The sequence below is a fragment of the Anser brachyrhynchus genome (assembly GCF_964034855.1).
Source record: "Anser brachyrhynchus genome assembly, chromosome: 15".
NCBI classification, from domain to species: domain Eukaryota; kingdom Metazoa; phylum Chordata; class Aves; order Anseriformes; family Anatidae; genus Anser; species Anser brachyrhynchus.
The window spans coordinates 6,825,543-6,849,872 of record NC_137733.1 but is presented as its reverse complement, the minus strand read 5'-3'; the positions used below and the strand labels follow the sequence as shown (position 1 = coordinate 6,849,872).

Below are 24,330 nucleotides of genomic sequence, written 5' to 3'. Positions count from 1 at the left end.
TGAGATTCTGCCTAAGGCCGAATTATTTTGGCAAATTTTAGCAAAAACAGAGGGGGAGGAAATTACATTGTTTTGCTCATGTCGGAGTCTGACAATTTACTTTCCACTGATAACCTTCCAACTTTCATGCTTTGAAGCAGGGGTGTATCATTTGGCAAGTGGATTGCTGGGGATGGGATTGGTGGTGGCAGTTTGAACATACCTTTTGCTATCCGTGTGAGAATCCACCCAAATTTGGCTAAACTATAAGCTTCTGAAAATTGCACAAGTTCTGCCGTAGATGGTTACAGTTTGGTAGCCAGATTCTCTGAGAAGCGTATTCATTCAAAGATAGTAGTGGCTAAGGCTTTGGAGGCTGAAAACTGCAATTCCTGTTGCTGCTGCTCCTGATTTTGGAGTCTCAGGTGGTCATCTTTAGGTGAGCCAGCTCTCTTCTCTAATCCTCTAGAAAATGCACTCAGGGGAAAAAAAAAAAAGGCATTTGGGGCAAAGAAAGGGGAGGAGGTAAGGAGAATGAGATCTTCCAGCAGCAAGCAGGTGATCCTGGGAGCTCACAAGGGAGGAGGCTGTAGGGGGTGTTGAAACCAAGAGGGAGTTTTCTGATGCTCCCAGGAGCTTTCAGGTGCTGTAGCTAAGGGTTCAGCCGTAGCTCAACCCTATCATGTAGGAGGGAAACACTGCTTACCTGGTATGCTTTGTCTGCATGCCTCTCACTTTGTCCGTATCAGGAGTTTTAACCTACTAATCTCATCCAATTTTGATAACAGGGTAGAAATATCTTGTGTGCAAATGAGTTGCAGGTTAGAGGAGAGAAACCTTGTATGCCTCTGAGGGCTGTGATCTTAACTGTATTGCTGAACCCATAAAACTAACCAGGGGAGACATGCTGGGAATGCTCCTTGAAGACACAGATGCTGTAAGACTGATGGTGCTATCACAGGGAATTTCATAGCTGTTTCTACTTCTGTAGCTAGTTGTTGATGCTTGTGACCACAGACTCTTTTTCTTTTGGTTTCTTGCTTAGTTCAGTGCATGGGATGGATAGTTCTGGGGGAAGAAACAGAGAGCAGGTAGGAAGGAAGGTGTACCAGGCGTCTGCATTACCTCTTGGCATCACTAAAAAGCCTCTCAGTGAAAAAGGCAGAAGATAGAAGCAGAAAAACCCAGGTGTTTCCCTCCTGGTTTCTGCCAGAGACATCCTGTAAGACAAATCTCCCTAGGATCATCCCTCTAGCACATGCTGTAGTTTTTCTATGCTCAACTTAAGACCCCAGCTCAGATTTACTGACGTGCTGAGTATGCACATGTAAGGCTGAAGTCTTACAAAAATGCTGATTGTTAGGCCCAGAGCATTTCAAATTAAGCATCGAAATTTTGAGAAAATTTTGACTATTTCAGCATTGCAGTTAGCTTTTTGTACTTGAGGGTAATAGCTTTTCCTTTCTGCAGAATAACATCACAAATATTAAACACAAGATTCACTTGCGAAAAGTACTGTAATCTCCAGCAGAGTGAATTATGCTGCACTCGGTATAAGATTTGGGTGATGTAAGCTAGATAAAGTACAAAGAGAGGGGAAAAGAAGGGTATCAATTCATCAGTTCATTTACCCTGGGCCATGGGCAGGTTAAGTTCTGCAGAGGTAGTGCAGGATCAGTAATCGGTAGCATGATACATGGGTACAAGAGCAGAAAACATTTTTTTTCAAAACTGTAGGTTGTTTTGCCCTGTTATCTTCAGGGGAAGGAAGCCTTTAAACTAATGAGGCATTTTTGTAATACCTGCTTGGGCAATGAAATCCTGCGTGAGTAGTATCGCACATACGCATTTTGTAACAGATGGAGTATTTGTCACGCAGATGAGCGGTGTTTCACAGCTCTCACATTCTGGGTCCTACACAGAAAACAGCCTTTTCTTTTCCTTCATCCACAGGACTTCATTTCCAGCTAGGGCAGCTGAGATGACTTCAGCGTGTATCAGTGGTTCAGACTAGCGGTGTTACTTGTGCCACGTTGCTCTGGGCTCCGATTCCACAGAAGAGCAACGAACGGTAGCAGCAACACATCCTGTCAACTGCAGGTGGTTCAGGGCGGCCATCCAAAATGCAGAATTTTACCAGGTCTCGGCACTGGGGCCCCCAAAACCTGGCTTTTGCAATGCATGTGTGTTGACTGCAGTGTCTGTGAAGGTATGAGCTAAAATTGATTTTTTTTTTTTTTTTTTGCATTTGTGGCAATTGTAACATCTCTCCTCCATGCAGATTTTCTGCTGCCTGTCATGGCTGAGATCCAGCCACAGCCATGTCATTATTCACAGCACTTAGTCTTTCCGAACCTTCCCATTCTCACTAATTATCGCAGTGTCTTTGGAGCCTCCTTCCTCTCTTTAATTTGGCTGTGTCAGCAAATAGATTGTACTCAAGAATTCTGGAGGAGGTAAAAAGAGATCAGAAGTTCATAGAGTTTGATCACCTGGCCTTGTGTCTTTAAGAAATTGAGGTTTAAAAAAAAAACAGCTGGCTTTTATCTGGACAGTGGCTAGTTTATTTAGAACAAAAGCACATTGCTTGCATTGTCGCTTATTTCTCCTAAATGGAACTGTCAACTGGTTTTAATTGTATCAAGATACATAGGAATGGAATGAGAGTTCAAACAGCTCTTTTACAGCACTTTAAATGGACATGGTACTTCATATATATCCCCACAATAATGCATACCAGATGAAAAGATACTGTGGAATTTGTGTAATAAAGGTAAAAGCTCATATATCTGCCTGTTCTAATGGACGAGAACCAAAACAGAAGAATTCTGTAAGGCAAAAATAACAACAAACCCCAGCATAGTTCTTAAAGTGAAGTTTCACTTGCTGTAAAGTGCACCAAGAAAAAACAAACACGGGACTTCTCTGAGCAGTGGTTTAACACAGCGTGGTGGTTTTACTCGGGTGGGCAGCCGAGTTCCACCATGGCGCTCTCTCACTCCCCCTCCTCAAAGGGAAAGGGGAGAAAATATGATGCAAAGGGCTCAAAGGTGGAGATAAGGATGGTGAGATTGCTCAACAATTATCGTGATGGGCAAAACAGACTCAGAGTAGGGAGACAGTAAGATTTATTGCCTATTACTAACAAGCTAGAGAAGTGAGAAACAAAGGAAAGAAACCAAAAACACCTTCCCCCCATCCAACCTCTCCCACCTCCTCCCCCAGAGCGGTGCAGGGGAACGGGAGAATTGGGGCTGCAGTCAGTCTATAGTGCTTCGTCTCCGCCGCTCCTTCTCGGTCACTCTCTGCCCCTGCTCCCCGTGGGGTCCCTCCCACGGGATGCCGTCCTTCCCGAACTGAGCCTTCAGGGGCTGCCCACAGGCAGCAGCTCTTCAAGAACCGCTCCAGATATGGCTCCATACCACGGGGTCCATCCATCAGCAAACTGCTCCAACCTGGGTCCCCCACGGGCGGCAGCTCCCCCCAGACCCCCTGCTCCTGCGTGGGCTCCTCTCCACGGGCCGCAGCTCCGGCCCAGGGCCTGCTCCAGCGGGGGTCCTCCACAGGCCGCAGCCTCCGTCGGTGCAGGTCCACCTGCTCCGCCGTGGTCTCCTCCACAGGCTGCAGCACGGAACCGTGCTCCACCGTGGTACTCCATGGGCTGCAGGGGGACAGCCTGCTTCACCGTGGGCCTCACCACAGGCCGCAGGGGACTTCTGCTTCAGCACCTGGAGCACCTCTCCCCCTCCTTCTTCACCGACCTTGGCGCCTGCAAGGCTGTTTCTCGCTCCTCTCTCTCTCCCAGCTGCTGTGTAGCAGCAGGTTTTTTTCCCTTTCTTAAATGTGCTCTCACAGAGGCGCAAACAACATCGCTTATTGGCTCGGCTCTGGCCAGGCGCGGGGCCCTTATCTAATATGGGGCAGCTTCTGGGTTCTTCTCACAGAAGCCACCCCGATGGCCCCCTGATACCAAAACCTTGCCACGTAAACCCACTACACACAGTAATGGGCAGGAGCACATAGAAGCCTCCAACAGCTTCCCTAATGCTCTCATGCAAAAGTTGAAGGTATTTCATCTCTCCTCTGGTTTAGCTGGAGCTTGTGGTATTGTCTCAGGAGCTACCTTCTTAGCTCCAGTGCAGTTAGTTTTTAAGCAGTTCTTTTTTGTTGTTGTTTCCCTCCCCTCCCTCCCCTCCCTGCCCTCCCTTCTTTAGCAGAAGATTCTTGCACCCTGAGCTATTTAAGAATACCTCTGGAAATATTGTCATGTTTGGGAGCTGAGCGTGCCTACCAGGGTCCTTCTAGTTACGTTCAAGGTATATGCAGTTAATCAGCATTGCTAATTGACATGTGCTGGCTGGCTTCAGATGCTTCCGATCTCGATCTTATTGCTGAATTCTCTGGTTTGCCAGTCAGCCACTGAATCGAGATCTCTTTGTGAAAGTACAGCTACAAGAAAGTAAAAACTGAGTCTTCTGACTTCATAAGTCGTTTTAAAATGTGACCTCCTGTGATCCTGATGCAACAACGGATTATTTGGGTTCCAGGTCTTGCTGGGGATGCAAGGTTAGGTGACTGTGCCAAAGCAGGACTGTGAATGAAGACTTCACTCTGCATCTAAAACAGTTACATTAGTTTAAAAGGAAGATTCAGTAACACTCTCACAAGACTAACTTCCCTCTGTATTTTCTGGGGCACAGTAGCAAGTTATTTGCTGTTAATCTGCTAAACTCTTAAAAAAGAAAAGTATGTATCAAAAAGGCAAGATCCTTTTTAACGGTCTCTGTCTCCCTTAGACCAGTTTCTGTGTGTTTCGTGCCTTCTGGTTGTCGCTATTGCAGCTCCCCCGGGGACCTGTCACTGCTGTCGCTCCGTGACGGACCTGGCCAAAAGAGCATATCGCTCAGCCCGCCCCAACCTTGCCCCAGCCGCTGCATTACGTCTGCCAGGTCAGCGCAAGTGGAGAAGGGAACGTCAGATTACTGGCTCCCAGTAGAGACCAGGAGACTGAGTTATGATTTATATGTTTACTCTGATGCTGACATCTCTTCAGAGCTGAGCAGTAAATGACAGAGGAAGTTTAAAAGCTTTTTGCAGCTTGCCAGTATTCCGCTGTTGCTACAGCTTGCTATTTGTTAATGCGATCCAACAAGTATCCTTTAACGACCCCATTTGGGGAATTGTGAACCTCCAGAGAACTACTGGAGCAGCTGTTTCGTGGTGCTGTACTTCTGAGACCTGCTTATCTCATGGGGGCGGTCAGCTGATGCATACGAACTCCCGCTAGTTATAAAGTACTGAGTGGAGGCAGAAGTCTCCTATGGAAAGTCTTCTTTCCTGCCCTGATCTAATGGTCTCTTGGCTTTAAACTTACATGCGCTCCCTAATCTGAAGTGAAGTTAAATAAGCCTTTGCAGAAATCGTTAATGTGAAGGTATGAAATGTCTTCGTGAAGGGTCTGTTGCTCTACTGAGTTGTTTTTTTTATTTATGCTGCCAAAATCTGACCCCACTGCTTGACCTTTAATATACACGGAGAGGTAAGATTAGGATGTTTCTAATCAGCTGAATCTCCCCTCTGGGAAACTTAAAAAATTCTGACACTCAGCTATATCTCTGCCAGGTCTTGCCAGCCCTCCATGTTTCTGGTTTTGTTACCAGCTGGGGATGGAGTTTGGTCACCCCAAAGGTTCTTTTTCAGCCGGTGGAATTCTTGGTTCCTTTCTTCAGGAGTTAAGACGCAAGTGAATGACTGTGCTTGGAGGCAGATCTCTCTGCTTCATGCGCATTGGTGTGGCAGACCTTATTCAGTGAAAAAAAGTTGGGTTTTTTGCAGGGTTATGGCTAGGAGATCCTCAGTAGTCCTGTGCACCTCATCATCAGTAGGCCTCCATCAAAGCTCTTGGGGCTCAAACCTAGATTGTTTTGAGGAGCTAAGTCGCAGGCCTCATAGATGTTCAAAGTATGACATCAACCTGTTTCTTTTGCCACCCAAATTTGCACTTTCATTAAAATACCAAGCTTGTGGGCAACATTGGTAATGATTATTGAGTTTCATTTAATAGTTTCAATGAAGATTTAAATGTGGCCATTAAGTCTGTGGTTGTCCAGCTCAGCCCATGTTAAGTGGCCCAGCGATACAAACCGGCAGTTTAATGTCAAAGTTTAACTAGTCCTTATCGAATGGAGCCTGCTTGATTTGCATATCTTGCCCTTTCATTTCAGCCATCAGCAACATTGCTGTTTTGATTTCAGTGTCAGGAAATGTATCCCTGAAAGCAATATGGAGAACAGATTGCGTTTCTGGATTTTATACCCTCCTGAAAAGCTTCAGCAACATAAGGAAGAGCTGAGCTGGGACTGTCTGACTTGCCCTTTGATTCCAAAGGCTCTGTAATTCCCGTGTGGTCCCCAGATCTGTAGGCGCATACCTGCCCCGTCCCACGTCGAATGCTCGAGAGGCTCTGTAGGTGCCTAGGAGGGAAGGAGACACACTGCAGTCATTGGCCAAAGCTGGATGTTCTGGTCCCGTCCAAAAACTTACTCATCCTACAGGCCCTGGTTTTCAGTTAATGAGCTTGCAGAGAAATCTGCTCGTAATTTATCTTGTAAGCCCTTTCTTGTTGAGCAGAAATTTTGGCAAGGAGTAGCCGAGGCACTGGAGAACCCCCGGTTATGCCTGGTTATACCAGGCCTCCTCAGATCTTTCTTTGGAACGAGCAGGGAAGAGGAAATACTTTCCATTTCAGAGAAGCGTGGACAAACAATGTTGCTTCAGACAGGGAAGAAAAGCGGCAGACAGAATTATAGCGCTGAATCCCGCTAGCCAAAAGCATGCTCTCTTCTTTATTCAGTAATTCCTGGAACACAGTGTTCTTATTGTATTCCTCCTGCCTGGGCCCTGGGTCCGACTCGAGGCACTGACTCACCCAGCCCAGCGCGTGCTGCGCGCTGCTGCCGCCTGTCAGGACCGACCCCAGCTGCCGTGCTGGTGGCTCTGGCGGGGAAATCGCAGCCAGCACATCTCCGCCATGTACCCTCTGCCTCGCGTGACACTGGGTGGACGCGTTTTCCGAAAACCTGGATCCCGTTAGAAAGGTTCCCGCTGTCTGGAAAACAAAGTACTCGCTTGCCTGGTTTAGTCATTAAGTAAATTTGTGGTTTGGTTGAGATGAAAAATAATGAAGAAAAGCTGTTGAAATCCCAGGATTAATTTGATAGTTTGCAGGCAGTGGTGTTTTAAAGTGGAGTTGCTGCCTTCTTTAGGTTACGAGCAGAGCCAGGTATAAACCTGTGTTTCTTCGTTTCCCCGCGCCTCAGAGGCAGGCATTTGGAAGTAATTTGCTTCACGAAGGCCCTTGCTGAGCTCGCGGAGCAGGCGAGGGGGATGCTCTGGGGTGGAGCTGCGCTGTGTGGGTGTCTGGAAATCCGGGAGACGCTTTCGGCTGTGTGTTTCATCTGCCAAGGAAGCATCCTCAGCTGCAGCCAAGCTGGGAAGAGGGGACGGATGGTTGCTTGCTTGGCATGGTGCGGAGGGCTTTGAATGGTTGGTGGGTTCACTGGTATTTTTACATCTGCAACTCGATCACTGTATTGCCCCTTCTGGGAAGAGAAGTTTCCTATATCGCCCCTGTACATCCCCCAGCTGCCTGCGTGCTCAGGGAAAAGGAACTGTGGGGCGAAGGCACAGGATCCCACACAGGGCGCCCCGTAACTCAGTCCAGATGGTTTCTCCTCCGTGCCTGCCCCGATTTACCCAAATACCTGGGAAAACCACCTGGGGAAGCGGAGAGCTGGGAGCTGGTGCTGCTGCATGCGGTCTGAAATGGCCGCTGTGTTTGTTCACCCACTTAAGCAATACATATCACTGGCCATACTACCCATAGATGCAATTTCACTCTGAGAAGTCAATTCTGCTTTGCTAACTGGCTCGCCTATCAACCTGGGGACGAATTTTTCCCCAGTTCTCAGTTTAAACAGGTGGGAAGGAGGCTGCCTTATCATCCTGAGTGCATGTGTCCAAGTTAGCAAGCCCCATGGCCCCTGGGGAGCACATGTGCATGGTCAGAGCATGCCCTCACCCCCACTCATTTTATTGTTGTTTTTTTCCTTTGGGCTGGTGCCCAGCCAGGCTCTTGGGCAGCTGGAGCACATTGGGAGCATAGATTCCTGCCCAGCATCCCTCCCCTGATGGGATCCCAAGCTCCTGTGCACACTGCAAGGCCCTGGGATTTGAAAACGTGTGTATTTATTTTAATGCAAAATGTGATCTCAGAGTGCACTGGTGCTTCTGTCCCGATGTTTCCCCTCGCACCTGTCATCCTGGGCAGGCCCTCTGTGTCCTGGGGGTGTCAGGAGGGTTTGTTCCTCAGCTTCAAGTTCTGCTCACTGCCTTCGGGATGCAGTTTAATATCAGTCGCAAACTTAGTTATTAAGACAACTTTTTCTGGCAACATGTGTTGATGTTCACCACATCCTTGCGTGAGCTGGATTCTTTCCTTTCCAATAAAATATTAAAAATACAAATTCTCCTATGGCATATTGTCCAACACGCAATGGGTAGAGGCAAGTGTGGCTTATGAGTGGGAGCAATATGCCCTGGGTGTCCAGAATGCACACGGGAAACCTGGTTGTGCCCTGGTTTTAGTAGCTTCTCAGGTCACTATAGAGCCTTTTGAATGACTGATGGAGTCAGGCTGCTCCAAATAAGTAAGGTCCTTGTCAAATCACAACTAATGCAGGCAAAAATCCTGTGTACTTTATAGAAAATTTCCCTATTTAATGTCAACCCCTCATAATGGAAAAGAATTGATACTAATGATCTCATAATTTTCTTTAAAAAGCTACATTATGATGTAAATTCAGACTAATATGTTGCAATGAGTGTGAGCAGATACCTGTTATTGCTAGATACAGAACAAAATGTTCTGCTACTTTTACTTTATTCCAGGAATACGATCCAAGCAGCCTGCTAATTGATGTGAGACATGGTGTTGTCCATATTTTTTCTTTTGCTTTAATTAATTTCTTGTGCATTGCGCTATTAAGTAAGTGAGCTTTTCAGTCTTATTCTAGGGAAGATTTGTGGTTTTTTTAGGAAGGATTTGACTTTATTGTGTGGCAAAAACAGTTTTACAGTGGATAACTAGTGGATGAAATACATAATTACATCGGGGTAACTGAGAATGTACGTAAGCTTGCCTCTGTCAGGAAGGAGCTGGGAGGGCTGACATTATAGAAGCATGGTCAGATGTCTCAAGGGACTTGTTCTTCAGTTTCCGTGGAACACTGTAGTTGCACCATGTTGTCTGAAATCCTTTCTTAAGAAGGTTAGGTTGGTGATGGGGCAGTGCAGCCAAAATATTTAGCCCATTTAGTCTTTATTTGCCTACTAAGCAAACAAATTCTTTCCTTTATTTCAGCCTCCTTCCTAGATTCTCACAAAATCTAAATCGTTTTTCTCACCCACCCTGCTGTATCCTGTGATCTAAATTACTGATTTCAATGAATGCGTCTTCTGTACCTTAGTCTTGAGAAGCATTATGTCCTTGGTAGAAGCAAAGGAGTTAGAAACTGGAAACTGAGATTGTTAGATCTTGGGTTTAGGTTTTGTGGTTGTGCTTTAATGCTTAGCAATAATTACTGAAGCTACCCATAAAATAATCTCGGTGTACTCCTAAAATGGAATCGAATGCCTTAGAAATAAAGAGGAGAAGAGCCCTTATCTGTACTTTTAGTTAAGTTTTTATTTATTTCCCTTTTTCCTCCAGTGTGGGAGGATGAGTAACCATGGAAGAAGATAGAGATTTGCAAAGGCAAGGAGTGCTAAAGAGAGTCTTTTTTTTTTCATCAGCTTTTAAAAGCCAGACTGTAATCATAAATTCCCCGATAGGTGGAGCATGCAGAAGTCGTCTTTAAGCCTACAAGTGACAGGCTGCTGTTGCTTTTCAAACTTCAGATTTCTTTTTTTTTGTATAAGACAGAACTTTGATCTGGTTTCTTTGTAATGCTCTACAGAGTGCTCGGGCTGCTGTGCTCGCAGGCTGCAGAGCTAGAAGTGAACTTGCTTGGTGAGAGCCATCTGGATGCCTCAAAGAACAGATTCACATGTCCAGAATTGATGCCATCTTTGAAGAAGCTGCCCTTGCTTAGAACACATGGGATTAGCTTGACATGGGCAATGATGAAGTTCAGATGCACAGCAGTATCTGACTGCCTATGGTAATTGGGAAGAGTTTTGAGTGGAGGAACCCTGAGGATTTGCAATCAAATTATCAGCTGAATCCCCAGTTTTAACCTCCTGACTAGACTTTGTGTCTTTAGTGCAGGTTAAATCCAGTCAAGAGTAAAGGTTTTAGTGTTGCATCTTCGTAGACGTTTCATTCTTGGCTCCAAAACACACTAGTGATGGTCTACTGGAGAACGCTGTGGATGCTTTGGGGCATTTCTAATAGTTGTATACCCAGTACAGTGCAACCCTTGGTTGTGGTAGATGGTACCATGGATTGGAAACTGAAACGCTTGAGTTGGTAGAGTAATGTAATTAAGTCACACTTCTCTGTAGATACCATTCAAATCTCTTGTTTTAAAGGTGACCCTGCCACTCGGTCATTGTTGTCAGCACCTGCTATTTAAATATGCTTCAGCTCATACATCATAAGCTAACGAGTGCACCTTTTAATTTGATTGACTGGCTGTGATAACAAAATGTGGTATTGCATGAAGGATGTGACAGTTGCCCACTTGCTGGTAGGTGTAAATAAAGGAGGTAGGAGAGCTCTGTTTGAATATTTCTCGCCAGTCACAGACTCAACAAGTGGTCAATTTGAAAAATTTGAAAGCTTTTTTTTTTTTTTTTTTCTTGGAGGGAAGTATGTGGCTTTTTTAATGGACGTGGGAAATGTTGACAGAAAGAGAGATCCCGAGTTTCTGCAGAGCATGGCTTTTGGGATGTCCTTCCCTGGGACGTAGCCCCGTCCACACTCCTCCTGCAGCTCAGGGCTTTCCAAGGCAACTCATACAGTTTGGATGATCATCAGCTGCCTTATTGCTCAAGCCATCTAGAAAATGGGATTTCTCCCATGTTGGAAAAAGAGCTCACCCAACCTTTGAGGACCAAAGGTTCAGAATATGACACGGGATTAAGAATATCATTGTTGAGAACTGTGTCGTGGGTATTTGGCTTTACAAACAGGATGTTTGAATCTCTCCCACTGTGGATGCTAAAGGTGATGCAATTCTTTTCCAGAGCATGCCAGACCTACATTTTTCAAACAGAGCAAAGAGCAGCATGTTTGGCAAAAAATGGGCACTTTGTATCTTTGATTTAAATTGAAATAGCTGTGAGCTTGGAATTGTGTAAAGGAGACTGGGAGACCAAAGCTGGGAGGGAAACGATGCCCACAGAGACTCATGATGCATTGAGAACTCCATGTAATCTGCCTCTTCACTCTTCCTGCCCTCACCTCTCTTCTCACATCGAAGCTCCAAGATCTGATGGTGCTCACGTTCAAAATTCTGTGTGCTGGTCTCGGTGTGAGTGCTTGGAAGTGTTCACAGTCAGGCTGGACGGGGCTTTGAGCAACCTGGCCTAGTGTGGCATGTCCCTGCCCATGGCAGGGGGGGTGGACTGGATGATCTCTAAAGGTCCCTTCTCACTCTGTGATTCTATTAGGTAAAGGGATACAGCCAAGAGAACATGCAAAATAAACTCTGAACAGGTAGAAGGAAACCCTAAGGAGATGCTTACTGGTTTTCTGAAACTGTTTTGGCCCCTGTCAGCGTTAATGGAATTAATAAAGATCAGCGGAGAGCTGTACGAAAAGGAGAGGCGGCTGGTCGAGCTGACTTACGTGGGTCACTGTGGTCGTTATTAGAATTGTTCCGTATGTGGTTTCTCTGAGGGCTGAACAACTGAGAGCTGCAGAAGAGAAGTGCTTTGTTTCTGCAGTGTGTGAAACATTACATGTTAATTTCTAAAAATATAATTGAATTTTTGGTCTAAAGTGAATTCCGGAAGTCTGCAGGAATCTTTTTGAAGTCTAACTAAATGCTCACCTTTCCTTTTATTGCCCTTATCAGCACATAGAGCTCGGTATGTGAAGTTTTTAGCTGACATTTCAAATCGCTCTGAGTGTGTCTGTATCCCTTTTAAAGCAGCCTCCCCTCCCAGATCAGAAGTGACCAGTTTTTTGTTAGACTCCATGTTCCTTTAATGTTTCCCTGCTAATAGACGTTGAAAGCCATCTTCAGAGGCACAGCACAAAACATTCAAATGGTGATACGAGCCAGCTGAAGAGAGTTGTCAGGGAGAGGGAACATTAAGAGAAGGATTGAATACAGATGGATTCCTCAAAAGTAATGTAACCTGTTATGATTGCTTTGAAATCCTATACCCTTTCCATGTACTTATGCTTACTGAAAGTTTACATTTGCATTGATGTATTAGAGGCAGAGCTAACATGGAAGTAATCCCTGTTGTATACACGCTTAAGTGTGTAATTTTAGCTAAATACAACAGTTGTGACCAAACTCTTTCCTGCGTTCTCAGTGGAAAGCCCACGGCCCTGTTGGGCGCTGCAGGAGAGCCTGTACGTCCCGGCTGCTCCCGGGGGCGAGGGACCACCAGGCGCCCCTCTTGTCCCCGCTACCGCAGGAATTCCTTCGGCCGCCTCAGATTCGGGCCCAATGAACTCTTAAAACACTTTGTGCCGCCGGAGGGGATGGGGGTTGCCTCCCTTTCCCCCTCCACCAGACCCAGCTGGCCCTCAACTCTACTTCTGGTTGTTTTTGCAGCTCTTGTGCGCGCCCACCTGCTCTGCCGCCCCAGAGAGCTCTGAGCCAAGGCGAGGGCGAGGCGGGGAAATGCATGGCTGCAAGCGAAGGACGGTTCACGGCCCTGATGCCTTGGCTTCTGCAAAGCTCCCACTGTCTGCAGGGCCCAGCGCTGGGCTGGCGCGGCCACGCACAGGCAGGGCGCTGGCTTTCGGCTGCAGGAGCTCAGCAGGGACCCGGTGTGCCTCCAACCACAGCACAAAGCACTGCTCCTGCAGGGCTCGGCGGAGGGCCTCCTCTGCCCTCCCTGCAGCCCAACACCTGCGCTGGCCTCTGGGAGAGGGAAGCACTTGAGCGCGTGCGGCTTTGAAGACAGCAGCTGCCGTGCACAGGGCCAGGGCTGACATAGGAGGCCTAGGATGCATTGCAGCTTCCACTGTGTAGACGCACTAGAAAAGCTCCAGAAAGCAGGAACAGAAGTCTGTTCCCACACAGAGTGTGCTGAATGCTGCGGGTTCCAATTCTGCCGCTTCCCAAAAGGGAAGGTATAGGTTATAGCAATTAAAAAAAAAACAGCACGGGGTTTGTGTACCACTGATATCCCAGCAGAAAGCATTGCTGTATCAGCAGGGCTAATCTGGGGAGATTGGAGGTGTTTTCCTTCCCTTCGAAGTGACCAGTGGATACAAAGGAGAAATTGATTGATCTGTGCATTTTGTTTTGTATATCATAGTGCTTTCTTAATACAGTGCTAGAATAATCCAGACCACTTCCAGAGAGGCCTGGCAAAATGTCCACTAGAAGTTGGTGTTATATTTTAATTGGGTTATCCAAAAAGCTTCCTTCTCTTTGCCCGCAGGGAAGGCCTGACCTATCCATCATTCTCAGCTCAATTTAAGAGGTTTTACCTGCCTCCATCACGCAACTGTCATATCAGATTTGACAGGAGGGTTACACGGCACAGTGTTCATTTAATTTTCAGAACTGCCCATTGTGTAAGGGGAGAACTGGTGGATGGGTGGTGGTAAGGTTTTCACATATTACACTTTGCTTTTTGGGGTGAACTTGTTCAAATTATCTCCTGTCTTAAATACTTGCCCTGGAAATCTGTTTGGAAATCTGATGGAAGTTAGAAATAAGGCTGCTTCAGTGCACATTTAAAGGGACAGAAGGTTTGTGTGCTCAGACACATCCACGATGACTGGCCATCCCAAGGTTCAGGTTAGCATTCGTACCCAACTGACGCTGTTCTACATCAGAGTGGCAAAACCGCACAAGACTCCCTGTGCCACAAACAGCAGTGGAAAACCTCAGGTGACTCCGTTTGAGATGTTCTTTACACTACTCTGCAACTACACTAAGCTCCATCATCCACAGAGAAATAGCTTGGGGTTTTTGTTGTTCTGTGGCAAGCAAAGTAATAGTTTTCTCTCTGTGAGAATAGGAGGGTAATAGCCTCTAACTGACCACATAATGGGCCTAAAACAATACGTTTTTTCTTAGTGACCTGTGAACGTGGTGGTGTCCATGACCCCTTGTATTACAAGGAAGATTGTTTGGTTCTGTTTCTAGGAGCAGAAGGGCAGGGTGAACAGGAACTGTGTGAGCAGTGTGCTAGCCAAAGGCTGTAGCCCTGTCTAACTCATTTTTAAATCACTTTGGTAGTGCTTCCATCCTGGTATCCCAAATTCCATAGCATTAATAAGTCATTCTGAAAGCCTTTACTTTGAATGAGTTGTCTGCTATTCCCAGCTCGTGTCATGTTGTGGCCAGTGTGATAAGACCAGTAGGTGGTATCAAGGTGATGGTTGTCCTGTGTTCGTACTCTGTAAAAATACACCAAAACTGCCTACTTTTTCCCTTGCTGGTGTCTTCCTCACCTTCACTCCATCCGTCTGTTTTTCTTATGGTGTTGTGGTGGTGGTTTTTTTGTTTGTTTGTTTGTTTTGTCTTATCTAAAGGAAAGCTCATCAGGGCAGGGACTGTTTCTTGTTGCCTGTAGGACTTTGACCACTGCATAAAGGCTTTTCACGGCAGAACTGGGAAACGAAAGTTGAGTGATATGTGCTCCTTGGCAGGGTTTGCTCAAGGTCCGTTCTGAGCCACATCAACTAGGTGCCTGTTGCTGAGTCACTAAACAAAAGATCACGCGGATGAACTTGGTAATCTGAAATAAAACATCACTGTGATTTTCAGAGCTGGTAACAGAGCTTGGAAAACCCAGGAATTCGTAAACTGATGTCTGTCTGCTCTTCATGCAGAGGGATAGGCAGGGAGAGTGGGGGATTAAATGATGCTTGTTGCTGTGCTGGTGTGAACATCTCAGCTTGTTCCTCTTTCTGGTGGCTATTTCAAACAACTTGCAGTGACAAGATGCCTGTGTGGCGTGACTGATCTGAGATGCACTAGAGTTGGATGTATACTAGAGATTGCATGTTCAGTAACTGTCTGGAGGACAAGGCATATGGGATTGTGTATGAAGTAGCCTCTGTAGATCCATGGACAGATTGTCCATTGGAAAAGCAGGTGCAATGAGATGGTCCTTGCTGGGGGAATTTGCAAGTGTTTAATGTACCCGAGCGTGACATTTGAAGTCAGCTTCAGGTTCGGCATTGTAAGCAACTGCCATTTCTTACTTACCTCCCTACCTTGGCAAACATGTTGGAGGGAAGTAAGGTGGGATGTAGAAGCAAGCATAGAATTGGTGTGCTGTGTTCATTGTTGGAAGAGTAGAAAGAAGCCTGCCTTTACTAAGAAAGATACTGTCTAATAATCTAGATACTGCTTTTACATGTCCTGCAGTGCTCATAAAGTGTCGATGCTAAGCAGTTAACCAGTGGACACAATAAATCCTAATGTGAACTGGACTTCTGCCATAATAGTCTTGTTCCCTGTCTTTCTTCAACTCTGACAATATCATCTTTATGAATTCCCTTTTGCTTCCAGTCAAATCATTCATGGTTTTATCAGTGCGACTTAACATGAACACAGCTTATTCTGTCACCAATGCTGGGGCTCAAAGACAGAGTCCTTCTGCCCAGTGATGCAGAGAAGCCGGTGGAGTAGGGTCAAGATTGTGTCCTTTTGATTTGACATTTTCATTTTTCTTCCAGGCATGGGTCATGGAGAGAGCCTGTTAACCCTTACTATGTCAACACGGGATATGCTCTGGCCCCAGCCACCAGTGCCAACGACAGCGAGCAGCAGAGCATGTCCAGTGATGCAGACACAATGTCGCTGACAGACAGCAGCGTGTAAGTAACCGTAATCTGTTGTGGCAATAAATGGGAGAATAGTATTCGTTTCTTTAGTGGGGGTGCTGATTCTGTGTTAGACTGAGAGTGACATTGCAACAGGTGGTATTGGGCAGAATATCTGACTTCAACAAGGTCATGATCATTCTGGTTTTCATGTCAAGCTGAGTTGTTTTGTCACTGTGCAGGCAACGCAGCCTCGCTGATCTTGGGAATATTTGCGACATCAAATGATTTGAGTGAACTAAAATAAATGATGAAGGAGTTCCGGCTGCGTTGCTTGCCAAGTGCAAATAGACATGAGCTCTCTTTGGATTCTTCTTCATCTTTGGGTTCCTCCTTGTCAGGATGACTCAGATGACAACCCCATCAAGACTTGTACCACTGCTCTTTTTCATGTCTTTTATCTCTTCAAAGTTCCCACTTGTTCCTGCAAACCACAGTATTTGGGTGGCTGATTACTGAAAAAAAAGGCTGCGTGACGAGTTCTAGTAATTGTTTTGCTGGAATACAGCTCAGGAAGCTCCTCAGACTTCTTATCCAAAGCTAAGGCAGAACTCAACTGTAGTTGTATCTCTGTGTTCAATTACCCTCTTTTTTTATAATGAATCAGAAGGAAAAGTTGGATTAGGACAGTACCTACAACTGGGGGGACTTGGGCTTACATCCATGTTCCTCACTGCAGAATTCCAGTGCTGCCTTAGTTGCTCTGTGCCTTGGGCCTGTCTGGAAACAGCTTTTCCATCAAAGCACATTGTAATAGCAACTGCAAGGAAATACCAGATTCTTTGAGTATATGTAGTAGAAAGAGTAAGTAGATTGAGAAGCTTTTGAAGGCAAAATGTAATTTGACTAAGTCTCTGTAGCTGGGCTATAAGGTGCCACTGAAGGTGTACTCAAGAACCCCAGCATCTGGGAAACCATTCAGCCAGAGCTGGCAGAGGGTCCTGCAGAGCTGCCAGCCTTTGGCAAGCACGCGTCAGCGTGGGCTGTGCTGGATGAGCTGGGTGTGCTGCATGCATGTGCTGAGGCGGCAGAATGGGTCTTGAAGGTCAGGTAGGATCTTTTACATCATCATTCCAGCCAGGCTGTGCTCTGCTACCCGTTGGTTTGTTACCACAGGTTTGGAAGCTCTCTGCCTGTGCATATCACAGCAAGACAGTAAAGACTGGTCCATTTGTTCTCGGCTAGTTCATCTAATCAGATGTTCTTGTGAGAATACTTCACAACTGAAATGATCCTTGTGTGGCTTTAGTGGTTCAGAACTATTTAAAAACTGAAACTGAGGAGTCTCCACATCATGGTTAGGCCCCGTATACCTATGGAAGCCTCCTCCCTCTGCTGCAGAATCACAGAATCACAGAATTATAGCGGTTGGAAGGGATCTTGAAAGATCATCGGGTCCAACCCCCCTGCCAAAGCAGGTTCCTTAGAGCAGGCTGCCCAGGTAGGCGTCCAGACAGGCCTTGAATATCTCCAGGGAAGGAGACCCCACAACCTCCCTGGGCAGCCTGTTCCAGTGCTCCGTAACCCTCACCGTGAAGAAGTTCTTTCGCGTGTTGGTGCGGAACTTCCTGTGCTCCATTTTGTGGCCATTGCCCCTTGTCCTGTCCCCACAAACCACTGAAAAGAGGTTGGCCAAATCCCTCTGTCTCCCACACTTAAGGTGTTTATAAACATTGATGAGATCCCCTCTCAGTCTTCTTTTCTCCAGGCTGAACAGACCCAGGTCTCTCAGCCTTTCTTCATAGGGAAGATGCTCCAGGCCCCGTATCATCTGTGTGGCCCTCCGCTGGACTCTTTCCAGGAGAAAAGAGTTTCTGCAGGTTTAGCAGATACCTGCTGCCATGTCTTAATGTAAGCCAAGCCAATGCATCAGTCCTTTTAGCACTGAAGAAACTAAGAGAAACTTTGAGAAACTAACCAAATGAGAATTCAGGGTATGCTTTCCCCAGTGGAGACATCTTACTGGGCTAGTCTGCCTTCTGTGTCAGCTCTATGTGTGGAAATGCATGCACCCTTAGGAATTTTCTTGAGTGATCATTTAAATAGATCATCCAACTTTTGGGTTTTCTACATATTCAAAACCATGTGCAACAGTAGAAGCTCAGAATGTGCAAATGAGTTGATCTTTCAACTCACCCTGGTTGTACTACAGTGACAACATCTGACTTGCCCATTCATTTGGTTCATTCATTCTTGACAGGCATGCTGGTGAGGACAAGCTGAATTACACTAACTTACGGAGCCCTAAGGGCCTGTTCTCTCTATAGCATCCAACTTTATAGCTAATTATTAGATTGCTCAGTGATTAAAATAAAAATAAAGAAGAAACCCACAGCTTTCACATTGCAGCTGTCCACCATGCCTTGAAGTACTTTGGATTCAAACTGCTGTCACAGGACAATAGTGCATATTTGGCACAGCACTGAGCTTCAGAAAGATCGGTGGTGATGTCTCAGAGGTGTATCTGTGTCTACCTGCATTGGCGTTGTGGGGTCATTGGAAGGGTGTTGCCGGCACAACTCTGTGTGGTTTGGATTTTAAGGTGGGCCCTGCTTTGTGTGTGGGGCTGACTAAAGACCTGCAGAGGTCCTTCCCAACCAAAATTACTCTTTGCCCAGGATTGGGGCCATTTCTTATTTGCAGAACTAGGCCTTCTAGGGAGCTACAGTGTTGTCATCTCACTGCCAGACACATAACACGAAACTTCATAAAGGTACCTAGGAATCCAGGCCATCTGTATTACATTATCCACCTGCAAAAGTCTAGTGATGCAGAGAGTGAGGACAATGCACTTGCCATATGCTTCAGGAATAAAGCAGCATCTGCCATTCCCCTTTGTGAAGAAATTGCCAAAATTTTGACATCTGTAACACAAATACATGAAAATCCTGATAGTTCTGGCTCTGGGGAGCCAAAAACTATAAGTTAGCCTAAGAGATTCATCACAGAACTGGAGTTCAAAGTGTGAGGCCATTCATCTGTGCACTGCTAATGACAGTACTCTGTAGCCAGACTTTTGATTCCCTAAAAGGGGATCAGTTTTGCACCAGGCCTTTCTGCTGATTCTCAGGATGACGCAGAGATTTTGGCTGACAACTTTTCTAGAGTCACTATTTAGCATTCCATCCCTTCAATAGATTTCTCTTAATAAACGTCACAGAATGTGGGGTGGGTACTAGCCTGTCTCCTGACTGGACAATTGTCAGTGAAAGAATTGCCTCTGTAAATTCAGAATATTCTTATGCTGAAGTGGAAGCTACCACCACATAATAACCACCAGTTCTAGGTTAGGTCTGGTGACCACTGCACTTTTATGCAACTTATACTGATAAGCCCCCTCCAAATCTTTTTCTGCCTTTTCTAGTTACTGCCCTCATGACAGAGCAGTGCATCTCACCTGTGAGGTACCTTCCTTAAAGATGATGTGCAAAGGAATTAAAAATGGGTTGAGACTTTGTTGTTGCTGCTTCTCTGTGATGAAAAAAAAAAAGATTTTGGGGAAAGCATTCAATGTTTGGTCTGTTTTTTAGTAGTTCAAATGTGAAGTGTCTTTCTGTAGAGCAGAAACCCTTTGATTCTGTAAGCGAAAGATGACAGTTTTACAGAATTAGGAGACCATTTTATTAACAGCAGTGCTGTAAACACAAAGTCCTCCAGGAGGCTCGTTTAGTCTCACTGTGAATGTCGGGAGCTGTCATATCTTGTACAAGAAACTTTCCAGCCTGTGTCGTAGATGTCATCAGTGGGTGCCCACCAAAGCACAACAGTTCCCCACCTGCCTTTGGTTCATCCAGTGGGCCAGTGAACCCGCAAAGTGGCTGCTGACTGTCAGCAGAGCAGGCCACCTGCCTGCCCAGCCTGGGCACTGCTGCTCCTCCAGGCAGTGCCAGCGTGCATGCTGCTGGATAACCAGGCAAGGGACCTCAGGGACCTCTTCCCCTCGCAGTGCTCGTGCAGCAGATCTGCCACCAGGCCTTCGCTTGCGCTCTGTGCCCAGACCTTGAAGGTCATGACTCGTGCTTGTGCGCTTGAGATCCCTCAAACAGCAGCATGAGGGATCCAGCAGATGTGAGGTGGAACTCACATCACTGGAACTGAAAGCCCTGGTGGATAAGGAGACTTCTGTATCTGCTGCGGTGGCTCTAAGCAAGCCAGAAGCAGACTTGCTCTGTGGAGGCATGGAGATGTTTAGGAGCAGTTCTCGAGTCCACTCTGCTCACCAACACTAGCTCCTCGCACCATACCCATGTTGCAAAATGGAGGATGCAGACCTTGGTCAAAGTACCACGGGAGGAACTACAGAAAACTGTAGAGGACTGCTGATTTAAGGAGTCAGTGTAATACAAATCCAGCTGCCCTGTCACATACTTTTGTAATTCTTCAGACTCATCAGGTGATATGGAGGAGTATTCTGAAGCTAGCAGGGGTCATATAACTCTGTTATCAGAGGAAACAGATGTAAGAATTCTTCAAAATTAATAAGCTTTTAGCGATTCCTTTTCCACTGGTCCATTGGGCTCATGGGGTTGCACTAATAGTTATGCCTGCTAGAAGTTGTGATCATTTACACCCAAGTTCTTCAAGCGCCTAATTTTTATTTCAGTAGCCATAATGTCTTTCTTTATCAGGCAGAATTATTTTTGTTTGACCATCCTGCATCTTCTTTATTCTTGGCTCCTTTTTCCTTTAGGCATTTTATCCCTTCTGTGCCTACCACAGGCTGCTTCTAGGACTTTAATTATTGCCAATACATGTACTGCCTTCTGCTAATGACTAGCCCAATCTCAGTAGTTCCTTTTAAGTAAGTCTCAAAATCATGGGAGTATACCTGTGATCTTTCTTTTTGTGCATCTCAAACTGACTGCATGCAGATTCATCCCCAAATTAGGATTCTGGACATACAGCCTTGACCTTTGGCTTACAAAAACTCTGTCTGCATTCAATACTAGCTCTTCATTACCAAATTTTGTTACAGTTTTACGTGGTATTGCTGAACCTATCTGCCTCCTGACTTTCAAAGGAATTTTTGCAGAATTGCTTAAGGCAGCAGAAATGAAGAACAACCAGACGACGTCAGAGAAGGGACTCCTGCTGCTTGACAAGACTTGCATATCTTGGTGCTTGTGCTTTGAATTTAGGCCTCCTCTAAGGAAAATGGCAACAAAAGGCTCATTCGGTGATGAGCAAGGTTTTTGTCTATGTATGATGTTTACGTACACAAGTCAAGCTCAATAATGACGAAATCTAGCTTCTGCTCAAAGACAGTGCATGGATGGTTTGTGATCCCAAGGTGGAAACCTCTGTGACCCTACGTCAGAGGAGACTGTGTCTGGGCAATGAGGATGCAGACACGGGCTGATTAAGGAGAGCCCCAACCCTCTAACAGTAAACTGAAGAAAGCGTGCCGGTGCACAAAGAGCACGGCTTGATGTCAGGCATGGTCTGCCACTGGTAGCCAGCTCAAGCTGGGGGAGAAGGCAAATAAGCGCCGCACACTGTGCAGTCGCTTGTTCTTTGATGTACTGCATTTGTCACCAGCTCCCTTCCAAGCTTTGATATTCTACCGATCGTGGCAAAACAGGTTTTGTAAGTGAAATTTCCCCACAGGCTTCATGCACAGCCCAACTACGGAAAACCGCTAGCAGAAGCCTGTATGATATTCTTGCCATCTGGCCCTCTGAGCTAGGTCAAACAGACAGAGACAGGATTTTCAAAAGTGCCCAGCGCACGTATGTGCTTTTAAAAGTCATTTCCGTGGTACCCAATACAAGCACACTTGCCTTAAAGACGAATTTTCAACAGGATGTCATTCCTAGCACAAGTAAATATTGTAATGCGTTGAATTTATGTAATGAATATATTATCAGTTTCTGTTGTTGGAGAGGTTTTCATTTCAAGTAGCTTAAAAAACATTGCTCTTAAATACCTAGGCTCTGCTGATTGTTTTTCAGTCTTCCTGTGCCATACAAATTCCTCTGCCTGTGTAGGCAAACCAGCTTTGGTCCTCTGCCGAAAACTGTTTTTATAACGGGAACAGCAGCTGTGTTGTTTTAGCTGTTTCTTGTGGAGGCACAGTCTGGAGAGGACCCGGTGCCATGCTCCTAGCAAGCGCTAGCCCGGCTGGCGTGCATGGCCACCAGGGCAGCAGAGTCACTTGCCTGCTGGTGGCTGGTGCCGCGCTCCGCGGGGCTGCCGGCCCGGCCTCAGGCACATGGCAGCAATCACAGGTGCCACTACGCGGTCCGCGATCCCTTTCTTGGATAACCCCTGGTGTCAGCAGCGCCTTTCCTAAGGGGACGAGACAGCCGCTGGGCAGGAGGGCTTGTCACGGCAGAGATACTCGAGGGAAATGAAGGCAGATCTAGGTACGAAGGCACCAGGCAGAGGCTGAAACGCATTAAATCACCTCGTGATGTTCCAGTTCCAGTGCAGAAATGCCTTCGGTCAGCATGGTTCTTCTCTTTATTTCTGCAAGAGCTTACGGCAGTGAACAAGAGGTCGTGTCTCTTAGCCCAGCGTTGTGCTCCAGCTAAATGAATAATAACCATACTCCTCTCACTGGGTCTCATCACCTCATACTCTTTTTGCTGGGTCTCATCACGTGTCCTGACTCCCCTCGCCTGGATATGAGCTCTGCCTTCCCGGGCACTACGTAAGCCCCCGCCACTGGTGGCGTGGCTCAGCCGGGCTCGGCATGGTGCCCCGGGGTCCCTTCCGCCCCAAATCAAGTCAGAGCACCCAGAACACAGGTGGCCGTGTCCCAGAGTGAAACGGTTTAGATTAGTGGCTACTCCTCCCCAAAATCTTGCAGAGGAAATATTATTCCTCGGATGACTGGCCTTTGGCCAAAATGCCTGGCCATTTCCCTTCGTGCTTCTTGATGTGAGAAGGATCTCTCAGTGACGGTGGTGCTTTGATAAGAGTAATCGGTAGAAAATACTGGCTTCTCTGCCGATCTGTTTCCTGTCTTTCTTACAGTCAGCGATCCTGCATGACTTTGAATTCTGCTCTATTTAAACAAGTTTAAGAGCTTTTTAATTTAAAAGATCCCAAATGATGATTTTCCAGCTTGTTAGGCTTAATGGTCAGATTTGGAGGCTTTCTCCGGAGGAGCAAAGAAGGCGCTCGTTAGTAGCATCTGACTGCCAGGCAGCAGCAGAGCCTCTGTGCTCATCAGGGGCTCCTGCAGGTGGGTTTGGGGAGCAGAGGAGAGGAAGCCACCACAGTGCCAGAATAGCAAACCAATTGCACTCTCACTAAATAAATGATAGAAATACCCATGTTTCCCCCACCGCATTTTAGCACGGAACTTTCTGGTGCTAAAGAAAATCACGTGATGAAACAAGTAAAAACAGTTCGGAAAGTTTTATTTTAAAAGGAGATGTGCTCTAAAAAAAGTTTATATATATATATATATTATTTCTCTATCTATTGAAAATATCTCAAAGCAAGCTACCTGACAAAAGGAAAACAAAAGTATGGTATTGGTTTTCCTTGCTTTTCCCCCATCTATTGAATAAGGTTTTGTTGGGATAAAATTAAAGTGCTTATCTTTGAATTTGCTTCCTCTGGTTGAGTTGGCACAGTACATTGAACGAAGGAATGTTCCAAGTTCAGAGGTGGCATTGGGGAATCTAGTTAAAATGACATCAAAGGCAGCACAGCAGGGCTGAACATGTGTTTGAAGCCGGATAGATTAGAGGCCATTATCAGCCTTTCGCTACTGTGCTCTGAACAAAAGTCGCTCTTTCCGCTGGGACTGCTGCTGTGGAGAATAAAAAAAAATAAAAAAGGAAAAAAATAAAAAAAAAAAAGGAAAGGAAGAAAGAAAGAAAGAAAAATTGCACCTTCTAGTATAATGCTGCTTTTCCCGTGGACGTCCATGCGGCCACAACGCTGAAGTTGTGTTCCAGTGCCCGGGTTTTGTGTGGCAGTTAAGCTGATATCTTGTTTATTGATTCTGCCCAGCAATAGCTAAAATCATTCCACAGCAAAGGCAGAGTCAGTAAAAATTGTCAGTGCTTTTGTTCCCATCCATTCTGGAAAAAAACTGTCCTGATATGATGAAACTGTTTAACCACTGTGACTCTACGTTATTTTTCAAATGGAGGTTCATCATTAAAGAAAATGAAGCTTTCTAATGAAAGCTATCGTGATCGCCTGTTGTTATAGCAACACTCTGCAAAATTGCTCTGCTCTTGTAAAGTGTCATTGACTGGGCGCAGCGGAGGTGATGCTCCGAGCCATGCTCTGCCTCCTCCTGCATTACCTGCAGCCAGTAGCCGGAGCTGTAATTAGCCAGACTAATTCTCTGTTTT

At 46.0% G+C, this 24,330-nt stretch overlaps 1 protein-coding gene across 2 annotated transcripts in view; it reads left to right on the top strand.

Annotated features, from left to right (window-relative positions):
• Nucleotides 1-24,330, top strand: part of AXIN1 (axin 1) — an 81,748-nt gene that overhangs the window by 27,946 nt on the left and 29,472 nt on the right. For both annotated transcript variants that reach the window (XM_080557226.1, XM_080557225.1), the window contains exon 3: nucleotides 15,866-16,006. In XM_080557226.1, the coding sequence (XP_080413352.1) occupies nucleotides 15,866-16,006 (141 nt within the window). The remainder of the gene's footprint in view (nucleotides 1-15,865; nucleotides 16,007-24,330) is intronic.